The sequence below is a fragment of the Haliotis cracherodii genome, unplaced genomic scaffold, assembly GCF_022045235.1.
Source record: "Haliotis cracherodii isolate W230 unplaced genomic scaffold, xgHalCrac1.p SCAF_26, whole genome shotgun sequence".
NCBI classification, from domain to species: Eukaryota; Metazoa; Mollusca; class Gastropoda; order Lepetellida; family Haliotidae; genus Haliotis; species Haliotis cracherodii.
This window is the reverse complement of record NW_027266282.1, coordinates 1,310,294-1,334,879: the sequence shown is the minus strand read 5'-3', so window position 1 is coordinate 1,334,879 and position 24,586 is coordinate 1,310,294. Positions and strand designations below refer to the sequence as shown.

General features: G+C 40.0%; 3 protein-coding genes across 3 annotated transcripts in view; 2 read left to right on the top strand and 1 right to left on the bottom strand.

Moving 5' to 3' along the window:
- The first annotated feature begins 720 nt into the window (after positions 1–720).
- On the top strand, positions 721–1,713 carry LOC139472922 (uncharacterized). The gene has a single exon (XM_071255401.1). The coding sequence runs from the start codon at positions 721–723 to the stop codon at positions 1,711–1,713; it is 993 nt and encodes a 330-aa protein (XP_071111502.1).
- Positions 1,714–7,559: 5,846 nt separating this feature from the next.
- Positions 7,560–8,564, bottom strand: LOC139472921 (uncharacterized). Its single transcript, XM_071255400.1, has one exon. It carries the CDS (start codon positions 8,562–8,564, stop codon positions 7,560–7,562), a length of 1,005 nt encoding a protein of 334 aa, XP_071111501.1.
- Positions 8,565–16,615: 8,051 nt separating this feature from the next.
- The window catches only part of LOC139472978 (nuclear hormone receptor FTZ-F1 beta-like), a 28,515-nt gene continuing 20,544 nt past the window's right edge, over positions 16,616–24,586 (top strand). Inside the window, exons 1-2 of the mRNA XM_071255471.1 lie at positions 16,616–16,911; positions 19,527–20,405. Coding sequence (XP_071111572.1) covers positions 16,905–16,911; positions 19,527–20,405 — 886 coding nt within the window. The 5' untranslated portion in view covers positions 16,616–16,904. The remainder of the gene's footprint in view (positions 16,912–19,526; positions 20,406–24,586) is intronic.

The following is a 24,586-nucleotide window of genomic DNA, read 5'->3' as shown; positions in this document are numbered from 1 at the left end:
GTGGCGTGTTGCGTGCAGGAGGTCGTCCCATATGGGCACTCGTGAAGAGCAACCTCCTCGTGGTGAGTGCTGGGTAACGCTAATCGCTCTTCCCCCGTGTGGAACCGGGGTAGAATATTTCCACAGCACCCCATAGCTGGTCGTAAGAGGCGACCAAAGTGGGCAGCCCGTTTGCCGTGGGTTGCGTCCCTGTGTCGGCGGAGGACGGGAGTCTGGTAGTTGAGGGTACTGGTTCCTGGAACTGTGTTCCTTTGCCCAACACACTACTTCGACCCTTACTTCGCCTAGACGGGTGGTAAGATGGGCCCGGTCTTATCAATCGGCTGGTCATGCCAGGCCCTGTGCATAATATTGTATATGCACTCCTGTGTTGTATTATAATGTATATTTTGGACTTGGCCATGCATACTTTGTATGAATTACCAATTTTTGATGGAATAAATTGCCTAGAGTCTTACGCCAGAAGGCGGTGGCTCATGGGCCAATCTGGTGATGTTGACCTCTGTATTCTGTATGTCTCCAGTTTCTTGTCATGGACTGAACCTGCCTGGCACTACATCTGGTAGATAAATATAGCTATTCAAGTCATATTTGCTGGAGTATAACATCCCTGTATCCCTGGTGTTTGCTTGCTGAAAAATCCGATGCGCTACAACACTGTCCTTGTTGACACTCCATGGGGGGTGGGGAGCAGGTATGCTGAAACACTTTTCTTTCGCCATGTCTACCAAACAACCTGGTTCAATTCGTAACGATAAAAAAAGACGTCTTGATGATGAGGATTCTGGGAACATTCCCACCAACTCCGATTCATGGGCCCGATTCCTGGTGATCGAGGCTGCTGACAAACTACCTTTAAAACTGAATCCGTTTGCTATTTCTAAAGTTATTAACGGACACTGTGGAGAAGTGAAAAATGTCACTCGTCTCCGTAGTGGTTCTATTCTTGTGGAGTGTCTGAAGAAACAGCAATCTCTAAATCTCTTGTCGATCAGTCAATTTGCAAATGTTGAGGTTGCTGTTTCAGCACATAAAACTTTAAACTCCAGTAGAGGCATTGTTCGAGACAGAGCTCGATGTCTTTCGGACATGTCTGAACAAGAAATTGTTACAGAGTTAAAGGATCAGGCAGTGACAGCTGTTAAACGTTTCACCAAAAAGGTCAATGGTGTTATCACTCCCCTGAATACCTATCTCTTCACATTTGATAGACCAAGCATCCCTCGTTCAATTAAAGCTGGTTATGTTAATATCGGAGTGGAGGTGTATGTCCCCAATCCACTCCGGTGTTATACTTGCCAAAAGTTTGGTCATGGTTCCAAATCTTGTGATCGACCTCATGTTTGCCAGCGTTGTGGTGGTAAACATGACAGCACTGAATGTAGGGAGGACGTCAAATGTGCCAACTGTAATGGCCAACATGAAGCCTGGTCCAAATCCTGTCCACTCTGGAAGACTGAATCCCAGATATTGAAACTCAAAAATCAAAACAACATATCATATCTGGATGCCAAAAAACAAGTAGCAAATCAGCTGCCATCAACATTAACGTATTCTGCTGCAGTGTCTCGTTCTGTTGCCACTTCATCCATAGAGTGTCAGACTGAGTTGACATGGGTTCACTCCGTTCAACCAGTTGAAACAACGTCAGTCAATTCGGCCAAACAAATCAGATTGTCAGCCCACTACATCATCTTCAGAATCACAGACTGATCCACAATCTTTACCTGTTATTGAAAAACCAGGACATGTTCACATGTCAAAGACAGAAAGAAAAAAACTAAACAGACAACATCTTAGGACACCCTCTCCTTCAGAGGTGCCTGTCCATAACTCCTTTGGACCTTTGGACATGGAGGTAACTCCGTCTTCTCAGGCCAGTGCTAGGAGTTCTTCACGCTCGCGTGTGAGATTACCTATTGAGCCGCCATGACCCACACGCCTCATTTGATTCAGTGGAATTGCAGAGGACTCAGGTAAAATTTTAATGAGATACAATTGCTAATTCAGGACTTTACACCATCAGCACTGTGTCTCCAAGAGACTTATCTTAAGCACAGCGATGTATTTGATTTACGGAAATACAATTGCTATCATTCCTTTACACCTCCAGGTGAGAAAGCTACTGAAGGTTCTACTATATTGATCAGGCAAGGCATCATCAATAGTACTGTTCCCCTCAACACAAATCTTCAAGCTGTAGCTGTCCCACTTACCTTGCACATTGCACTTACTTTGTGCTCCTTGTATATTCCTCCTTCGAATACTCTTCAGCAGGCTGATCTTCAGAATCTCTATGATCAGTTACCAAAGCCCTGTATCATCATGGGCGATCTAAATGGGCATAACCCTCTATGGGGAAGTCCAAATACAAACAGTAAGGGAAAAGTGTTCGAAGACTTTATTTCGGACAACAATCTCTGCATATTTAATGATGATTCTAACACTTATTTGCATCCTGCTACAGGAACATATTCAGCACTGGATCTCTCCATCACAGATTCAGATCTTTACAACGAATTTGAATGGTCAGTTCATGATGACCTTTGTGGGAGTGACCATTTCCCTACCATCCTTAAAACTGTTAACCCTACTGATCGTCCACCAACAACACGGTGGAATTTTACTAAGGCTGATTGGTCTTTATATGAATTACTATCCACTGAAAAATTAACACCTGACATTTTTCAACATGTTCAAGATCCGATACAGTTGTTTTCGGACTTGCTGAATGAAATTGCTGATGCAGCAATTCCAAAGTCCTCTGTAATTCCACATATTCGTAAACCATGGTTTAACAACGAATGCAAACAGGCACGAAAATATAGGAAGAAAGCGGAAAAGTATTTCCGCCGCCATCCTACAGTCCATAACCTAGATAAGGTCAAAATTACCAGTGCCAAGGCACGACGTGCTTTCAAACAAAATAAGCGTCAGTCTTGGAGGAACTATGTCTCCAAAATAAATTCCCGCACGCCCATTTCCAAGGTGTGGAATATGGTGCAAAGAATAAAAGGCAAAGGTTCAAAATCATCTGTTCACCATCTTAAGGAAGGTGACACGTTATTAACGGATAAAACTGATATTGCCAATAAACTTGGAGAAACGTTAGCGAAACATTCTTCAACATCTAATTATGTCCCGGAGTTTCAAAAATTTAAGAAACAACAGGAAAAGATAAAAGTTAATTTCTCTTCTGATAATGGTGAAGACTATAATGAAGTCTTCTCATTACATGAGCTACATACCACCCTTGGGCAAGCTCATGACACAGCAACAGGAGCTGATAACATTCATTACCAGCTTTTAAAATATTTACCAGAATCTTGTCTTGGGACACTTTTAGACATATTTGATCAAATATGGACATCAGGGAATTTTCCTACTTCATGGCATAATGCCATTGTAGTCCCAATACCGAAGCCTGGCCGGGATCATACAGATCCCTCTAACTATCGTCCTATATCCTTAACAAGCTGCGTATGTAAAACCATGGAACGAATGGTTAATAATAGTTTAATTTGGTATCTGGAAACCAATAATCTAATTACAAATATCCAATGTGGTTTCCGAAAAAATAGAAGTACTATCGACCATTTAGTACGATTAGAATCCTTTGTAAAAAATGCTATTGTAAACAAACAACACGTAGTATCAATTTTCTTTGATCTTGAGAAAGCCTACTATACTACTTGGAAGCATGGCATTCTAAAGGATTTACATGATTTTGGTTTGAAAGGCCGTTTGCCTCATTTTATATCACAATTTTTAACAGACAGACAATTTCAAGTCCGAGTGGGTTCCACCCTGTCTGACCATTATAATCAGGATCAGGGTGTCCCACAAGGCAGTATCTTGTCTGTCACCTTGTTTAGTATTAAAATTAATAGTCTGTCCAAGGTTTTAAGTAATTCAGTGGATGGATCACTGTTCGTGGATGATTTTAATGCATCTTGTTGTGGTAAAAATATGCATACCATAGAGAGGCAGTTACAAATCTGTCTCAATAAAATTCGTAAATGGTCTCTCGAAAACGGGTTCAAATTTTCTATGTCTAAAACTAACTGTATACACTTCTGCAGAAAATATAAGCTGCATAGAGACCCTGAATTATTTTTGAATGGCACCCCTATCAAAGTTGTTAAAGAGGCCAAATTCTTGGGACTCATCTTTGATAGCCATTTAACTTTCTTACCACACATTAAATCTCTTAAGGCTAAATGCCTGAAAGCAATCGATTTGTTGAAAGTTGTTTCTAATTCCAAGTGGGGAGGGGATCAGACTACCCTCCTACACTTATACAGGTCACTGATCCGTTCCAAACTTGAATATAGCTCCATCGTCTATGGTGGAGCCTGTAAAAGTAATTTAAAAAAACTTGATACTATCCATCACCAAGGACTGAGGCTTTGCCTTGGAGCCTTTCGCACTTCTCCTATTCCAAGTCTGTCTGTTGAGGCGGATGAGCCTTCTCTTAAACAACGCCGTCTGAAACTATCTTTACAGTACATCACTAAATTATATTCCAATCAGTCAAATCCAGCCTTTAATTGCGTATTTAATCCTCTGTACGAAGATATTTACAATAAGAAAACATCTCTTGTTCCACCCCTAGGAATAAGAATTAAATCAGTCGTTTCTGCTGCGAACATTAACTTTCAGGATATAGCTCCCACAAAACTATTTTCATCGCCTCCTTGGCAGATGGTAAGACCAACTGTAGACCTCACATTAACTAAACTTAAGAAATCTGATACAAATCCACTTATTTATAAACAAGAATACAATCAATTAAGAAACACTTATGACACATATAAATCTATATTTACAGATGGATCCAAGGATGGTGGCGCAGTTGCTAGTGCCACCATCATTGGATCCAGAACAGTATCTTCACGTTTACCCGATAATAGTTCCATATTCACAGCAGAAGCGCACGCAATTTTAACAGCACTACAATATATCAAGAAGAAATCAAAATCTAAAGACTTCATTATTTTTTCAGATTCACTTTTGTGCCTTCAGGCTATTAAAAATATGTCATGTAAACATCCATTTTTAATTGAAATTCTTGAGTTATTTAATGATCTTGCGACTGGCCAATATGACATCGTTTTTTGTTGGTTACCAAGCCATGTTGGGATTGTTGGTAACACACTGGCTGATGCTGCCGCAAAAGCAGCACTCAACAAATCTGTGACACCACTTCTTTTACCATACAGTGATTATAAACCTGTCATTAGATCTTACATCAGAGATCTAATGCAGAAGAAGTGGGACACCCAAGTGGGTATAAATAAATTACATGCAATAAAAGCGAATATCGGTTATACCTACTTGGGTTGTCAGTCCAGATTTGAAGAGGTCATTTTAAGACGATGTCGTATTGGCCATTCACGTTATACTCATGAATATATTTTGAAAGGTGAGGATCCTCCATTCTGTGTCCCTTGTGATGAAAGAATCACGGTCAAGCATGTCCTGCTTGACTGCATTGATTTTTCCATCATAAGGGATAAATATTTCAAGGTATCATGTATCAAGGATCTTTTTTATCAGGTAAGTAGTCATTTAATTATTGGTTTTTTAAAGGAAATCGAATTACTGCATAAATTTTGATTGTTATAGTTTGTAATTAAATAAATAACTTTTATAATTGGTAGAATTATTCAGTAACTGAGATTGTTAGTGGCTATATCATCGAAGGGGGTTTAAGTAGTGTAAAATTATTGTCCCCCTGAGAGGGTATGTAAGACCACGTCTTTCAAAGTATGTTTATTTCTGCTCGTTTTTAGACGTAATATATATGTTCATTTATTCTGGCTAGATTTGTCATTAACTGCCAACAGCGGAAGGGATGATGTAAATCCGGCTGGGGTCCATGCAGGTAGCAAAAGTAATGTAAGTCCCCATGGACCCTAGCATGGTGATCTACCTTCAGCTGCTGGGGATCTATAGCCCTTTTTTATATTGTACCGTTATATATATCTTTTATAGTTGTATGCTAGTTTTAAATATTAATCTGTGATATTCTAGTAATTTTACTGTCCATCGTTGACAGCTTTTTATATTGTATACATTTATGTATTATTAATGTACTTCTCGTCACGATATGGCTGCAATATTGCCGATGTGACGTTAAATATTAACTCACTCACTCACTCACTCGTCCCATATGGTGAAGGGAGTGTCATGGTGTGGGGAGGGATCTGTGGGCAGGAGAGGACACCGCTGGTCATCGTTGACGGAAACTTGACAGCACAGCGGTACATGGATAACATTCTTCGCCCAGTTGTCCTACCATTTCTCCAACAGCAGCCACGTGGTGTCATTTATCAGTATGACAACGCTAGAGCCCATACAGCCAGAATTGTCACTAACTTCCTCACAGCCAACAACGTCAACGCCCTGCCGTGGCCTGCACGGTCACCCGACATGTCCCCCATAGAACACCTCTGGGACTTGATGGATCGTCGTGTTCGACAACGACCACACTCTCCAGCCAACCGGCAAGAACTGATCTTGGCCCTCCTAGAAAAATGGCGTCAAATCCCATGCGACCTCATCAGACTTTTTCTGTGCGTCGAAGAGTTTTTGCGTGTATTGAGGCATTTGGTGGTCACACACTCTACTAATGACTTGTTATTGTACGTGAGCGATTGTTTATGTACTCTGCCTATTGTCCATGATTCTGAAAGCTCGAGTTTTGTACCACACCCGACTTTGCGGGGCTCTGACGTCATTCTCGGTCGCGGTGTGATTGTCACTTTCAGTGTTGATTATGTTGATATATTGATCTTCTCAATACACTTTACCTTATGCATGTATGTTTTTTTTTATTTGAGCAAGAGTGATTTCAAACTCTGGTAAAGTTTCTTTTGGACGTCATTTTACATCATAAATTAATTCATAGACTAGATTCTAGTACCAACTGTTTAAACTTTTTTTTTTTAAATGTCATAAAATAACTTACACAATTATTGAAAGACATTTTTTGATAAGTAATATATTTTATTTCGTCCGCCCGCTCTCTGGTTAGTTTAGGCTTGAGGGGAGAAACACATACAAAAAATATGAATGGCCTTATGCAAATGACACTTGGCATGCCAATCAACAGGGATCTCGGTCACTGGTTTCACGGATCGAGTTACTTCAGCATGAGGAGCTTCATCGGACAAGTGTGACTTTGCCAACTTGTCACGGAAACGACCAAAAACTACTTTGAAAATATTTTTGACGGTCGTTGTCATACAGATTCCAGATGAGGCAAGACGAACAAAACGAAGAAAAACACTGTTGAAATCACCGATTGCCGTATATATTGTGAGAAATGCTATTTAGGTCTCCTCCCATTAGTAAGACATCTTAAAACAACAATGTCATACCTGGTTGCACATGTTAATCAGGTAATTAACCCCTATCATGAAAATGGACTTGTCTTATTATAGACAAAAGAAATGACTCAAGATGCTTGATACCCTCTTTTACTTTATTTCATTCAACATTTTAATTCATCCATCCCTTAAATCCATTGTTTTAACATATTCACCACTTAGAGTTCAGTGAAAGTTAATATCACAGTTCACATCACAGTTCACATCGAGGTCGTCACACTGACACAACCTTAATCCATCTTCAGAAGTTTGCCAACAGCATCCAAGAACTGGAGTGGTGTCTTTGAAACCCTGGGATAGCTGATCCTTCAGTCTGGAAAGTCGATTGTCAATCTCCTTGTACACACGCTTTCTTGCCGGTGGAGCTGCACCTAGGTCTAACTGAGATAGCTTGGTCTTCTTAGATTTCTCAATCTTCTTGATGATCGTGATGAACCTGTAGAGATTAGGATGACGATGATTCAGTGATGCATTGAGGCGACTGTGGAAACCCACCTTGTTGTTGGTCCTTGGGCCGAATGCCTGGTGATGGTTCCAAAGCGAAAGAGGGAATCTGGCTTCATAATCCACCCAGTTTGTGACTATGCAGTCGTTGAATTCGTCAGCATCGGGAGACTGGTTCATGGAGTCAATCCATGCATCCTGAACCTGTTGAAGAGTCAGCAGAGGCAAGGCAGCAGCTCGTCGGATCCACTGTTCCACAAGGGGGTTATCTCTGTCTGAACCTTGAAACTCTGTCCAGAGGGCTCTAATGGCAGCAACTTCAAAGTCCACCTGGAATGTCTCTGGGTTGTATGGTTGGTTCAGTAGTTGTTGGATGTGGACCTTCAACTGAGCAAAGAGGCGTTGGTAAGTTGTAGTCCAACGATCAGGCATCAATGCGTAGACTAGGGGATAGGTAATGCTTCCTTTCCGTGTATGCAGTATGTAAAGCTGATTCCAAAGATCTGGGCAGGCGGAGAAAGTACCATCCATGTAGACAATGGAAGCTGACTGGAGGACTCTAAGCTGATCATCAGTTGCAAATACCAGCATCTTGTCTTCTTCACCGTCGGCAAAAAGCACCATCATGGTCTCTCTCCAGGGTGCTGCAGTGTCGACTTCAGCTCTGGTTTTAGGGAGTTTCGGAAATATAGCTGCAGCCTCCGGGTCATTGTAGAGGCCTGGCATAGGATTGGTTGGTTCTTCTCTTGCTCTCTTCCTTAAGCTGCCAAGGAACTGGATTCTGCTGGTGTCTTCTGGTGGGTGGTTGTGTACAGTGAAATTTCTAACAAAATTTTCAACTGTTGTACATTTGCCAATGCAGGTCTTAACGGTACATGGCCAATGAGTACTAGTTTGTCTTACTTTGTTCTCGTAGTGGAGATATCCCTGAAAGAGGACCTGGAGAGTACCTCTTTGACTGGTAATAAACTCAGCCTGCTGCAAACCTGCCACGATTGTGCATGAAATGTTCGTTGTTGTTGTTGTTGCATTAAGTGTTTAAGAGGTCGCCTTCTGCCTAGGCAATTTCAGCTGACCTGTCCCTCTTTGGGACTCCTGTGTGTGAGTAGGGTACACATATCTATTGTGAGTTTGGTGTTCACATAATTTCTGTTTTTGTATTGATATGATTTCTATTTTCGTATATTGATATGATTTCATTTTTATCCTTGGCTGCTCTGTTTACATACATTCGAGTAGCTGTCCATCTCTCAGAAATAGTTTGTTTGGCCTTCGCTATTGCATCTCATGGCTTTAGGAGATCTATGACAGATAGCGGATCTAACTGCAATTCTTGTTTTAACCTAGCCCGGGCTGGGGCATGGTCTTGACATTCTAGTAACACATGATCAATGGTTTCAGCCTGATTGCAAGATGAACAAACCTTGTCATAGTGCTTTTTGTGACCGAGTCTGAGGCGTGAGATAGCAATTTCAATTTTCCTTTCATTTGAGTATGAGTTTGGCTTTTGTTGGACCTTGGGTTGAATTTTGTATAGCCATCTGCCGATCTTACTTGCGTCGCATTGGGCTTGCCATCTTTCTGCTATGGATGCTTTGATTTTTCTTTTTATCTCTAGTTTACTAGAGCGAAGAGGCTGTATATCCGCTTTGTCTAGAGCTAGCTTCGCCAGTGAGTCTGCTTTTTCATTTCCATGAATATCTATGTGAGAGGGGATCCAACACAGCTCCACCTGTTGCCCTTGGTCCGATAGTTTTGTATATTCGTATAGAATATTGTTGACTGTGTTTGGCCTGGAGTTTGAGTTTCTGCCACTGATGGCCTGAAGTGCACTTAGCGAGTCTGATAGGACGACTGCCTTTGCTTCCGGAAGTTCCAGTATGAGTTTGAGTGCATGATGAATTGCCTCCAATTCAGCCGTGAATACTGACTGACCATCAGGCAAGCGAACTGAATGTGCTTCGGGTTTGGAGCTGTGGATATGGATCCCGTAACCAGCACTGTTGTTGATAGGATTCTTGGATCCATCTGTGTATATATTGGCTTAGCTGTCCCAGGTAGTTTGAATTTTAGTGATAGCTACTGATCGTATTAGGGTTCGGTTTTCTTTTTTAGTGACCTCTGATGTTAAAGCAGTGTCAACTTTTGGAGTTTTTAAAGTCCAGGGAGGGTGTCACCTTTTGTAATGACTTTCCGGAGGCTGAATGGCCTCACAATTGTGACTTCGAATGAGTTCATATCCCAGTAATATCCCAGATGGCTTTAGTGAGGGATTTTTTCGAGCTAGGGCTTCATCTCGAGTGTTTTTGTCTTGCCATATCTTTTTAACCAAAGGGTTTGATGTTCGTTCCGAGAACGATAATATTGCCTACTCTCTGCTTAGTTTCAATGGGAGTTCTCCCGTTTCTACTTGTAGTGCTTCTAGTGAGGTGCCTGTTGCTGCGCCTGTGGCCAGCATTAGGGCTTTGTATTGTATTCTGTCTAGGCGCCTCAAGACAGTATTTGATGCTGAATGAAAAGCCTCACAACCATAGTCAATTTTTGATCTGATAAGAGATTTGTAGAGGTCCAGCTGAGTGTCCCTCGATGTGCCCCAAGATGTGCCTGAAATTGCCCGTAATACGTTCAGGTCTTTTTGACATCTGTTTTCCACATATTCTATAAGTTTGCGCCAAGTGAGGTGTTGATCAAGGATCACCCCAAGAAATATTGCAGATTTTTCGAATTTGATAGGTTTTCCTTTTATGGAGACACGGGGTATCATAGCATCTTTCCCCCGGCGTTTGAATAGAACTCCAACAGTTTTTTCACTTGAAAGGGTGAATCCCCATTTATTGCACCATTGATCTACTCCGTCCAGGGCTGACTGGAGGTTTTTTTGTGATTTGTGAAATATCTCTGTGCTTTACCCATATTGCTCCGTCATCAGCGATTTTAGAAGTTTTGGTAGGAGAGTTGACATGGTCAAAAAGATCATTGATCATGATATTGAACAGGGTTGGGCTTATAATGCTGCCTTGTGGCGTGCCCGTGCCCGTGAGTACCCGGATGATACGCAACGCAACTGAGCGTGACAAGAGACTGGGCTACCGTCTGCAAGGACATCTAAATAAACTTGGAGGCAATGTTTGTTTTACTCATTTTTGAACACTGATTGGTTAACCGTGATTTATAAACATTTCGACAAAGGGCGCATGTTGATTAATTCTTCAGCCTAAAGACAAAAAGAACGGCGGAGCTCATCGGATGTCGTCATTTGGAACTACCCCTGATTGTAATAGTTTAATAATTTAAAAAAGTATCCATGCAGTGAAAGCATTTTCGGATTTCGGATTGCTCGATAATACGATTACTACTCCCTTGTTGTCATCCACGTTTTCTGGTATAACCCTACACTTGTGTATTTGTCGTCATTCACTTGATGCTCAGTTAATGAATTTATTACAAGTATAATTAGTGGTAGCACCACTCAGATTACCTGACAAAGGTTCCCATTTGGCATTTATTGTGTCTGGGGTAATTATTCAATCTAAAGTCAGGTTTGAAGTGAGGTGAAATGTGTGTTATGTAATATGCACGTGGCAGCCCAGCAAGAGATGAATGATCAGTTGATTTACTTTTTTGAAAATCAACGGATCGTTTCTAGTCATCAAAGGATTAACAGAAAATTCAATGATTGATTAATCACTGTTATCTTGCACGGTGGATATGTCAAAAGTAAGTGTTTACATGTCTAGGTTTACTAAAACAAAGGAAATACACTCATATCATGGCGTGAAGTGCCGATGTAAAAACAACATACATTGTTCAAAGGGTTAACTGATAATACGTTGATTGATTGCTCATTGTTATCTAACGCAATGGATTTTTTTAGGAACCGTGGGCGTTATAAAAATAGTTGTCACTCGGGCTTTCTCAGACGACCTTTGAAACTTGACACATATGTGAAACACTTGAAACAATCTAAGTGATCAGTTGAGAATAGAACACGGGTTATAATATCCCGAAAGATATACATATTTTAAAATATTTGATTGTTACAAAGACACGCGACATCGAATAAGTTTCTTTATACAGCTGCAGATGTGTGGGATATTTTTCCTTTGTGTGGATATTCACGGATACATTCCTCGAACAAGGAAGCTGCCTAAAATTATACACATAAATTTGGTAGGTTGTAATTATGATATTTGCATTTTGATTTCCTTCATTTTCTGTAGCATTGGACAGATTCATTCTTGTTCCTCTACGTCTTTGTTGGGAAATTCTTTGATGCGCTATAGACGTTGTTTTCACAAGTCTTTTCCTTGGTAAGCGTGTATATATTACAGTCAATTTGTAAAAAGTGATTCTCTCAGGCAATTTATAAAATGTGTAAATATTTCAGTCATTTAGACTGAAAAATCTGTCCATTTCTTTAACAGATTGAATAAAATTGATTAAGACGACCAAAAAGGCCAAAAACATCACAATAGATTATTATGTAGGATTAGAAGCCAAACAATATAGAAACGTACTTTTCATCGTAACATTTTCAGTCTCTTGGTGATGATATTAAACATAAAAATATTTGGAATTCGTTGTCATAATAATACAGATGGACATATTTTTTCAGTCAGTTTGTAAAATAACTGAATGTGCAGGCGTTTAATACATTTCCTAAGTGAAAATTGTGCACATTTTGACTAAAAATATATACATGATAAAATAAGCAATGCTCAGGTGAGATATTTACTTTGTGTTGGCAGAGACCATATAATAGACCATTATATGGTCTCTGGTGTTGGGAGTCAAAATAGTGTAAACGAAAATCGCACAATTACCAAGCAAGTGACTTACCAAAACTTCGTCACCATTACCGATGCTACCCAAAGATACCTACATTTCCTTATTATTTCCAAAACTGTATTTCATTTTGTTGATCAGTGTGACCATACGCACTTATACTATCAATAAAAGTGACAAATGCGCTTACGAATTGCGCAGCACAGGTCGCGACCTAGTCTAGGTTTCTGCCATATCATCCGGGTACTCACGGGAAAAAAACAATAACAAAGGCAACAACCAGTCCCGGGGAATTGCTTTAGATCAGTGCCCCTTCAAACATATTGCTTGAAACATTGTACGAACATTCAAACAGAAAACTCCCCACTGTGACAGGTGCATGGCTATACAACCATGCTTGGAGTTGAATACTCTTATCCCTGTTAAACTATTTACTTTTTTGGCCAATTTGAATTTCTGTTTCATTACATGTAATTGATATAGTAAGAATGTTAGGGGGAAGTTGGTTGATTTTTGTTGTCAAATCACCTCGTGTCTCTCTTCTGTTCAATTAAAGAATGAATAAAGAAAAAAGTGCACGATCCGCTCTCGGAACAGTTTTTCTGGGTCGCCCACTTCGCGACTTATTTTCAAATGAATCATGCTGTTCAGCTCTTTTAAGAAATTTCGATATTGTTCTCCTATTAATACCTGTAATTCTGCAATGTTTGGTGGGGAATAAAGGTCAGTTGACAGATACATAATTATATGTTCTTTTGGTCAGGTGTAATTTCCCTGCTAGGGGGTGTCATCACGAAAGCAGATGATAAAATTGGTAACTAAGGGGGGATAATCGGTAACAACGGCCGGGAGGCATAAAACACACCTTGTCATAAGGTTCCTGTCAGTTCCAGACTTCAAGACCTTTCATGAACCGAAAGAGGCAATAACTAGTTTCTAAGATGTGATTTTGGAATTTACTTATGGCCAGGGAGTGCGAACCACATGATTTCCAGACGCATGTGAGTTTCATTGCTGTGATTGGTCCCACAAATTGCAGTTGTGTTGTGCCACCCGTGAAGATCGGGGGTAGAAAAGGTCTTCAGCAACCCATGCTTGTCGTAAAGGGCGACTAACGGGATCGGGTGGTCAGGCTCGCTGACTTGGTTGATGCATGTCATCTTATCCCAATTGCGTGGATCGATGCTCGTGATGTCAATCACCGGATTGTCTGGTCCAGACTAGATTATTTACAGACCGACGTCATATAGCTGGAGTGCGGAGTTAAACAACCAACAAACAAACAAATAACGCCCTTGCCTTGAAGATGGACCGAATCAGTATCATCCCATTTGTCAGACACCTTAAAATCACAAATGCCAAGCTTGAGTTCTCCCACTGTCCACAGTAAAATGAATTAGTCCGATCATATCCCATTTGTCAAACACCTTGTGTGAAAATAACATATACATCATCACTGACTAAAACATGTTCTTCTCACTCCAATGTCTATCAACTGGGGTATCTGACAAACAGGCCGTTACCACCAGCCGAACCAGGGACTGATATTTGGAGCAATGTCCCACTCTGAGGTAATCTGAAGCCATTAATACTGTCCATAGAATATGTGGTCATACCTTATTTGCAGCGGTAGTAGCTAACAGTTTTAGTACACTGTTCATTATAACGATAACATGATTGTAGCAAAATCCTATAAAAGTGCAAATTCCTACCAGTTCTCATGATTCCTTAACTATTAGGGCAGTTTGGCAAGGAATACAGGACTAGTGCCAATTTCTAAAGCTGATTTGTTTGATACCCCAGTTGTTATAGACAGTGTCAAAACATGTGAGACTTATCCGTTGTGGTAATGGACCAGCCCTAACAGACGTAACTGAATGAAATCTGTATAATTAAGATCCAATAAATAAGGACGGTGAAGGTAATTGGTATAGGAATTGATCTACTCGGATATACAATAGGATTATATGTTGTTTTATTTTCGATCCACATAGATTTAACTCATGAACCATTTGATCATGAAAACAACTTAAATTTGTCAGTTCTCGCCTCAGCTTCTAACAACAGCATTGAGGTTTCTCAGTATACATGTTTTTACTTAATTGTGCATGTATTGTCATCGATATCTGGATGTGTCACAATGATGGCAGGTTTGCAGAAAGTCGACTTTGTTACATCACAGAGAGGTACACCCCAGGTACTCTTTCAACATTATCTCGATCTACAGCAAGAACAAGATTGGGTGATTCTTCCAAAAGTGGCAAAATTGACAGAAGCTTTCACCACAAGTTGAATAAAACAGTTTAATGTTAGTATCCATAATGTTAGTAACCAACGTAAAATAATAATAATTACAAATTCTATATTGTACAGAAAGCGGTCGGGTAGTCTAGTGGTTGAAGCGTTCGCTCGTCACGCTGAAGACCCGTGTTCGGTTCCCGACATGGGTACAATGTGTGAAGCCCATTTCTGTTGTCCCCCGCCGCGATATTGCTGGAATATTTCTAAAAGCGGCGTAAACCCATACTCACTACTCACTCACTATATCATACAGATTTCTAAAGTGTTTAGTTTTATATGAAGTAAATACAAAATGTGTTTAAAACAAAATATACTCTGAACTAATAGCATCCAAAATGAGAAGCAAAATCAACCAATATATGGTTTTTTTAAAATGATTTGATCTGTCCGAAATATACTTTTGAAACACAGAAGCGAAAAGAAAATTCTTTTCATAACAGTAAGGGATAGACATGCTTAAGGCAAGGTTCACACAGTGCCGATTATGGCTCCCGTTTGAGATCAGACAGCGCTACGACACGAAAAGTGAAAACGTCTGATTACTATCCTCAAATGATCTGGAAGGTCCTATCATTGTCTGAACGCAGTCGCATACGTTCGTAACAGAGTCCTACGGATCGGGAAAAGTCCAGAGAGGTCGGCCAAGCACTCCCGACAGTATGGTGCATGCGTCCCGTAACATTCGGGAAACTCAGCCGATTTTGTCTAGTCGGATTACAATCGTGACTATGTCGTGACAGATTTTGCTGTATCGGATCAAAATAGTGACAATGTCCTGTGTTATCTGGACGGTGTCCTGTGGGTCAGGACGCTGTCGTGATGAACGGGCATGAATTGTTCATTGCCGTTTCTTGTCGATTGAGTCCAGATTGCGTCCAGATCTTGCCGAATGCGAACCGTCTTTGTCGATTCACTGTCTGATCTCTGTCGGGTCGCATTCGAGAGAATCGGGACGCTGTCGGGACAGATTCGATCGTTTTTTACCATGCGGAAGATACAAATCGGATCAGATTCGGATTGAGAACGGGAGAAGCGGGACGAAGACGGCTGAATCAGGACGCGTGCTGAACAATATCTGATTGTTTGTACTTTCCCGCCACGAATCACAGGATCTTGATCAGACTTTCGACAAATTTTAATCGAGAATGGTCCTATCAAGGACGGCAGTCCTGAATGTGTGAATGAGCCCTTAGTCAGCGACTTTTCATGTATATTAAATTCTCATGAGGTGTCTGACAAATGGGATATGATCGGGACTGATCCATTTTACTACTTGGGTAACAAGCATTGGGCATTTGTGATTTTAAGGTGTCTGACAAATGGGGAATCTGACAAATTGGGTGAGACCAGTCTGGTCCAGACTAGAGCATATTTTACAGGCGGCAAATATATTGCTGAATGCGGCCAATAAAGAAACAAATTTGGTATTGATAATTTCAGACAAAGTATGTACATACATTTAATTGAAGTCAATGGATTATATACCGATATGGAGAGTACCTAATACATGGATCACAGAATAGTATTCTGACAACGTTTATACAATATATTTATATTAAAGCAAGCATATTGAGTACAACCCACTAAGAAACAGTAGAGACGGAACCCAGCTTATCTTAGCGCCTCGGCTCGTTTCGGAGAGATACGAGTGGTGACGAATATTGTGTTCGTAGAAGGTCGACAATTACCGGAAAATGGTCTTTATCCGCATACATCCTCAAAGGTCTTCTACGCGTCAGTGCTGTAGCCGCCATATTTGATAAGAACACGATTTTACATTGCTATGTTTTGTATTCATTTGATTGTCGTTTTCCAGTAGTCAGGGGAGCAATCTTTGGGAGAGGTGCGTGGGCCTCTGTGAAGGACGCAAGTGGTTCAAGGTCATGGCCGGAGGTCTCGATTGGAATGACAAGAAATCATCAACACAGAAAATTAAGATCGGATTGAAAATATTTAAAACGGAAGATTTACAAACTACACATGTCCAGTAAGTATTTTATGTCATACACACGTTACAAAATATGTCGTAGCAATATACGAAGGGTTAGTCTATCTTAGCATATTTTCAGATAGGCCTAGTCATTGTTTTCAAACATTGCCATGTGCCCGTTGAGTGGCCTTCACCGCTGTCGGAACTTATGCTTCACCCAATTCCATTAGATTCACTTGGAACCATACATTGTGACATATGTCATAAAATCGGTAGAAGTGCACGTATATCGCCTTCAAGTGTGATATATTTTGGATCTTCGTCTTTCGAAGTCCCGTTGAACCTAAATCGAACTCGGAAGTGTTAATTAGGCCTAAGCAAATAGGCTATAATAATCTATTACTCCTAAGATATGACAGTTGTGACATTGTCAAAAGTAAGTATGTGATTAATATATGGTTACATTATACACTCAAAGACCTGCTATTTTATGTTTTTGAGTAAATGTTTTCTAGACTATTGTGTTGCCTGGCATCAAATGAATGACATGTCACTGGCGCTGAAGGGATCGTTGTCGGAATAGGTACTACAGAAATGTACCCTAGCCAAAATAAAAAAACAAGCCAGGTACCCAAAACGTCGGACAAGTCCATATTCCCCTACTCGAAACCTGTTCATGTTGTAGTTCCGGATCGCCAGAGTGCATGCATGCATCGTGGAATATAACCAGAATGTTGGATTAATGTTTATACGTCACTGTATGATCATTTCCTATATGATACGCTCAAATGGAGCTTAAGATAATTCACAAGTTCCTCCTGACGAGCATGTACTGCCGTGTTGAATTTAAATACGGTTTGGCATGCAGGAAGTGACGAATACCTAAAGAACTGGTTACGTGCATTGCGCCCTGTGGCGGAATGGACTCATGTTGGAGTACGTTTGTGTATTTTGATTTTAGTATTTTGATTCTGTATACAGAAACGTACCTAGGGTACGTTTCTGTAGTACCTGTGCCGACAACGACCCCTTCAGTGTAACTGACAGATGCACCTCCCCAATGGCAAATTTCTACTAGTCTATAGGACTAGTGCCAATTTCTAATGCTTTATATTGTGCCACGTGCGTTTCTGTCTACAATGTTGACATCATGAGCATTTATCTATGCAATTGGGATACGGTAACGTGCATCAGTCAAATCAGTGAGCCTGACCGGCTGATCCTGTTAGTTGCCTCTTATGACAAGCATGAAAGACCTATTCTCTACCCGGATCTTCACAGGGCCTGTTTGTAGCGTGCTTGCAATTGATGTACAAACTAATAATATCATTAATGATGACAAAACATCAAACATTCCGCAGATTACACTCAAATCTTTAGATAAGTAGCATGAAATAAGGAGTAAACTATTCTACACTGAGTCAATGTATCAATAATCTGGTGTTGGTGGCAGGTGTGTGTTTCAAGTGGGGTGGGGTGGTAATTTCTATTCTGTTTCCACATCTGATTTTCTATTATTAAACCTGACCTAAAAGGGTAGGGGTACATTGTACATACAATTCTGTCTGTCCTTCAAAAGACATTTTTTTGTGTAATCGATAACTTGAAAATTACTTCATAGCTTTTTTTTCAAATTTGGTGAACACTCTATATACCTGTAGGTGAGATGCAGTGCAAGGTTTGATTCAATATTTTATTTTCTGAAAAAGTACATTTTTTACTCTTCCATACTAATAGAAGAGGTGCAGTGCAAAGTTTTACTTTGATATGTGTATTTTCTGAAAGAAAAATGATCTTTTTCATGTTTTGAACATAGAATATTTTTTTACTTCAACATTTGTGCGACCTATAACTTTAAATCTACTTCATGGATTCTTTTCCAATTGGGGATAGTTTCTTTACCAGTAGGAGAGGTGCATTGCAAAGTTTGATTTTGAAATATTGCTTTTTTTTATGTTTTGAACTTAGAAATATGTTAGAGTTGAAGTCGTGAGGTTCCAGTGAACCCAGCTCACTTATTGTCTTGTTATCTTTATATTTTGCATAATATTCACAGTTTATTTAGAGGAAATAGTCCCATTTCATCTTGCATGTCTATATTGCTCAGTATGGCTCCACTGTCCACAGCAGAGAGGTTTGGCCTATTTTTAATTACACACTCAAAGGTCTGAAACAAGTGACATGGGAGGGCGGGGAGGCTGCAGAGAGAGAGGTCCAGGTCATTGATCTTGAGGACAGATTATGGAGATCATAGTACTTACAAAACGACTCTGTAACAAAGTCAGGGATTTATCTGGGATTCCAAAATAAGTGCCCTTTGGCAGACAGATTGTGAAAAAACATTCAAAATTGGGAATTTCTTAAAAAGTCCTTATTTTCTTAAATTCTAGGGTATTTTAACATTTCATTCAGTGCAAAAGTGTAAAACTACACATTATAGCATCTTCTTGATTGTTAGTCCTGTTGTCAGTGAAGTGCAAGTAGCCTTGTCAGAGCAATAATAGTTAAAAGTATAACATGACTTAATTCCAATTTATGAATGTTTATTGACATTTGCTTCTGACTTGGGTCCGAATATCGGCTTCTTTGCAGGTAGAGATAAATGGTATCTCTGAAAGTATTCTTGTGTATCAGTTGTTTGTATTAAAACCACCTCAACATTTTATCTCCAGGTATGAGTGTGACTTCTGAGTTGGGCATTTCTCCAGTCTTACTACAAGCCATATCTCATACGCTTACTTCTACAGAAACTGAGAAGAAAAAGTTTGTTGAAAGAAATATCAATATGGAGCAGAAGGGATCTGCTTCCTCTAGAAAAGTGGTGTCACACATACTTGAAGGTATGAATGAACCAGTAGCTAGCTTGTTGCAGGCTGGAAGTGGCAGTGAATCAACAAATAGCTACCAAACTGTTCGTGATAGCAGTGATGAGATCAAGAACATGCTTCATAAGGTAAAGAGAATAGACCAAGATATCTCCCAATATGACCGAGACACAGGAGATTCTGTTTATGTGGGTGGACAGCCGATGAGCATGGTTAATGTTCTCACAGCTTTGGCTTCACAGCACCTGAAGAGCAAGAGTGGGGAGAGTGATGAGGTAATGACTACTGATTTGGATAATGTCAAAGTTGAGTCTGATCCTAGACAGCAAAACAATCAACAGATTATAATCTATTACAATAATGAAGGACCTTCTGTGCCATCTCCTGGAAATGATATTGTAGTAGGTGAGGTGGAAGGTAGTGGACCTGAGCAAATGTACCGTGTAGTGGTGCAGCAAGAAGGAAATGGCAATGTAGAAGCTGAGGTAGTGCAACCAACGGAGCACCAGGCAAAGCTTATTGCTGAACATGAAAGACAGATGATACTTGACAAACAGGTTATCCTGGAAAAGCGAGCTCGTCTTATGGCACAGCATGAAGCAGCACAGACAGTTGGTAGCCAAACAGGAAACACTTCAGGCACCATTGTGCAGGGAGCAGGACAAGACCCATCTGCCATTGAACATTTGGGAACACCTTGTCCAGTATGTGGAGACAAAATATCAGGTAGGACTACCTTGACTGTAAAGCTTGCCTGTCTCCTTAAAGTGTCTTAAAGTGAATATAGCGACTCCAGGCACCACCTACTGTGTGGCTCAACTCTCTGGATGCCAGGACATGTATGTCCCTCTTCCTTAATATATTTGACCGTGAATTGATTTGAATGTGAATAAAACTCAAAATTTATCTCGCGCACTAACACAAGTCCATTCCACTCTTTTGAATTCAGCAAGAAATTGTCTGGTCTGTGGTTTCATGCACAGCTATTTAAGGCAAAGCATTATTACTGCAAACAATCTCTGAAAATCAGGTACATCCTAAATGGTGCTATTTTTACGTTTTACAAGATCACATCTAACAGTTTTAGTTCATGTATTTCTTGGCCACATGACTGATAACCATGTGAGCTTCTGCCAAGGCCTAGTTGTCCGGCATCTGTGTCTGTAAAGACCCTCTCCTCCAAAATCACTGAACCAATGAAGCTGAACTTTAGATGCTTGTTCCCACAAAAGATGACACCCATTCAACATGATCAAGAGGGTTTTAAGTGCTTTCGAATCCGATTATTAATATGGGCACCATGACTGCCACATTGAAACAAAATATTTGCAACCTTTACTCATTTTTAGCTCACCTGACTGAAAGTCAAGTGAGCTTATGTCATGGCCTGGTTGTCCAGCATTGGAGTCTGTAAAATCTCCTCCTTGGAAACCACTAACTAGACCAAGAGGTAGTGAGTGAAAAAAACCGATGGATGAGAAAAGGGAAACACTAGGTGTTACATGAGATTCAACAGAAATTGTTGGCAGTATATTGTTAGGGTGCAAACAACCAAGGAAGATGACAGGGATGTGTAGTCAAGAAATGAAAGACTTGATAAATAATGGGTCAAGCCCCTATGATAGGTCAAACATTTGTTTATGAAGCAGGCCATGGTCAGAATCTTCCAGCTCGTCTTGTCAACTCCTGCAGTTCAGCTAATGTAGCGGGAGGTCTTTGATGTTGGTGTACACGTCTCCCAATCATGTCTCAGATATGCTGTATTGGGTTTGCATTCGGTGATGTTGGCTGGTGGTGGTAGTCTTAATATGTGCACTGTGTGGGTCACTAGCATTCCCACCTTGAAATGGAAAATGTAGACCAGTATGGCTTGCAAACAGCACAGCTGTTGTGCCAGTGGCTCTTGCATGAACAAAATGCAGTGGCGTTATGGCAGTAATTGTGATCCAAGTGTCCAACCTAGGCAGCGCGATTGCGCAATTCACGCTTTAAAAAATCAAATCGCCCCTCATAAAAAAATCAAAGCGCGATCTGTCACGCACAGTAATTTCTTGTACAGTCACATACTTTATCAGCTGTTTATCAATACCTTTAGATTCAATACTCACTAAATCTTTAATCAATTAATGAAGAAAGACAGTTCACAGCAATCATTGTTAATAACTGTCGAAGAGCGATCGATAACAACCGGAAGTTCGAACACGAGTGACGTCCCTTGGGTTGCTAAATAAATTATCAATAGGATTGGCATAGGAAACGAAATTTGATTTACTTTAGTAGAAAACGTATCAAAACTTTGATAAAAATTATGTTGTATTTTGTTGTTTAGTAATCAAAAACCTTTGACAAGATGTTTAAAGACAATAAATATTCTATCTTGAATAGTTCTGAAAATATTTTTAAGCATTTTAGTTCGTTTTAGTTTCGTTTCTGAAATCACACAATATGAATCGCCGACTGTCATAGCAGACAATGTTTTGAATAGTGAATGACCATGTCGCGCAAAAACAAAAGAATTACAGACTTTTTAAATCAAAATAGAAAAAAGCACAAAGCATTGTTATTCATTTCAGTTCTTTATTCTGATCTGTTACACTTTTATATGATGATGTTCCAGTACATAATACAAAATAAGACATTTTTGAAGAAAGCAATTATCCCCTCTACTTTTTCAAAATCCCTCCTATTTTCTACATGATGGGGGGACAAGTCCCCCCTTGATTTTTAATTCTGGGTTGGACACTGTGATCCAGTTCCATATGACTACAGGCCCATACCGAAATTTGTCATGTTGCCTTACGTTGATGTTTGCATGACATGCCTCCAGACAAGTGCAGAGTTATCCCAAAGGTCCAGAGTGAAATTGAACCCATCTAAAAGCAAATTCAGTTTGTAACAGTATCTTGCAATAAAGTTAAATTATCTAGAAGTCTGGTTAGATTTACACATATATAATATCACTTATGCGATTTGTTTTTTTGTTTAGTTGGTTTACAACAGAATTCAGGTTTGTTCTTTCATGCATGTACAATGTCCGTTCCATTTTAAAATCTTGTTTACCTCATCACAGCCCTGGAAACCAATAATCTTGGTCCACTAGGACATGGACTAGTGCCAATCCTTCACGCTGTATCAAATGTCATGTTATTCTTTCATAAACATGGTGGTAAATGCAACCCACAAACCAAGATGGAACAGTTGTCAATCACTAGTAACCAGGATACACTTTGAACAATGAATTGAAACATAGTTATTTTTTGCAGTACCGTTAACTTCTATATCGCCAGGGCTTGCATATTGGTAAACCAACAATAATTCCCTGGGTCCATGATTCCCGTGATTCTTGCAATCACAAATTATCTGCCCTTGATTTATCTTAACATTTTCGAGTTTCTTCCAATCAAATGTTGACATAAGGAAATGGGCAAGTGAGGTAACTCGTATGATCATATAATGGGTAGGTTTCTCAGCAGGATAGAGCCAACGGATAAAAACAATATCTGTTGGGGTCATATGCGGATAGAGATGCAAATATCAAAGGTCAAGTAGGGACTACTTTCAGTGTTTATAAACAAACATGGCATCGCCCTTGTCATTCTGCAATCGAGTCAGAATTAACCATCGGGAATCTGGATAAACTACAGAGATGATTGCTATCATTATCAAAAGAACAGTCTAATAAAACTAAAATCAGTGTCTAACTGTGACGTCGCTAAGGCATTTTATAAGTTTTAGCAACTTTGGAGATATAAATTTCGAGGGCACTAGGCCTAGCCAAGCGGGATCAGTAGCCATATCTGTGCTTGTAGACCTCTGCGGCTTGAAACCTTTTCCACAAATTAAAATAGTTGGATTTGGCCGAAATATGTTTGAATTGTTACCTTGTTTCGTTTTGTCGCTGTGTGTACATCTGATTGCACTTAACGTTTTGACTGGACAGGGCGACTGTCAACAACATCTGAACGTGGCCATGACATCTCATAGACTAGGGTTAGAGTGGCTTCCCTTTGACAAAGGGCAGTTACTCTAGCGGACAGACTGATGGACTGCCCCGAAAAGCAAGTAAAAAGAATTGTTGTTTTGCGTATATGTTGCTTCGCCACTGTATAAGAAACAGATTTTAGTTGGAACTATATTGGCTACTGTCACTGTCCGACTGACACATCAATTTCCCTGTGACATAATAAATATTAATGTGCGCATTCCAGGAAAACTCGCAATGTTTAGGTAATGTTGGTGAGAGAGGGAAAGCGATTTCGAGCACAGAATTAAAGAATGACATTATATGATAAAGAGGTTATCACGCTTGTGTGTTTGGGGATGGTAAATAACCTGTTTTAAGAATAATCCTAAGTATTTAGCTCGCCAAGGCTCACTAAATACAATGTTTATCCCTAATACAGGATATTTACCATCCCCAAACACACTCGTGTGATAACCTCTATTTACCTAGAAACCATTGCCCATTTTACTGGACACCAAGACATCTTTTTCCATAAATATTTTTTAAAAATTTTTTTTGTGTGTCAGTCAGTTTTTTCAATGTGGAATTTCTTGCGAACTCTGTCATAATCAATGGGACTGACCAACCCAACATTTAGGCTGGTTTGAACTTGCATTCTGATTTGTACGTTAGTAGCATAGCAAATCAAATTGGCAAATGGAATTCAAAGGCGGCTAATTTGTGATTGCAAGTACCATGGGAATGGATCAAGGGGTTTGTGTAGGTTTTCTGAAATGCTAGCCCTGAAGATAGGGAGTTTGCAATACTGTCAATGTTTTTCATTTCCAGTCCTATTAAAGGCAGGTCTTAAGCCTGCATTTAATACCAATAACCATGGTTGTATGATGTGGAGTGAAACCTGCAATTACCAGTGTTTCCATTAGCTTTCTTCCAAGCTTCATTG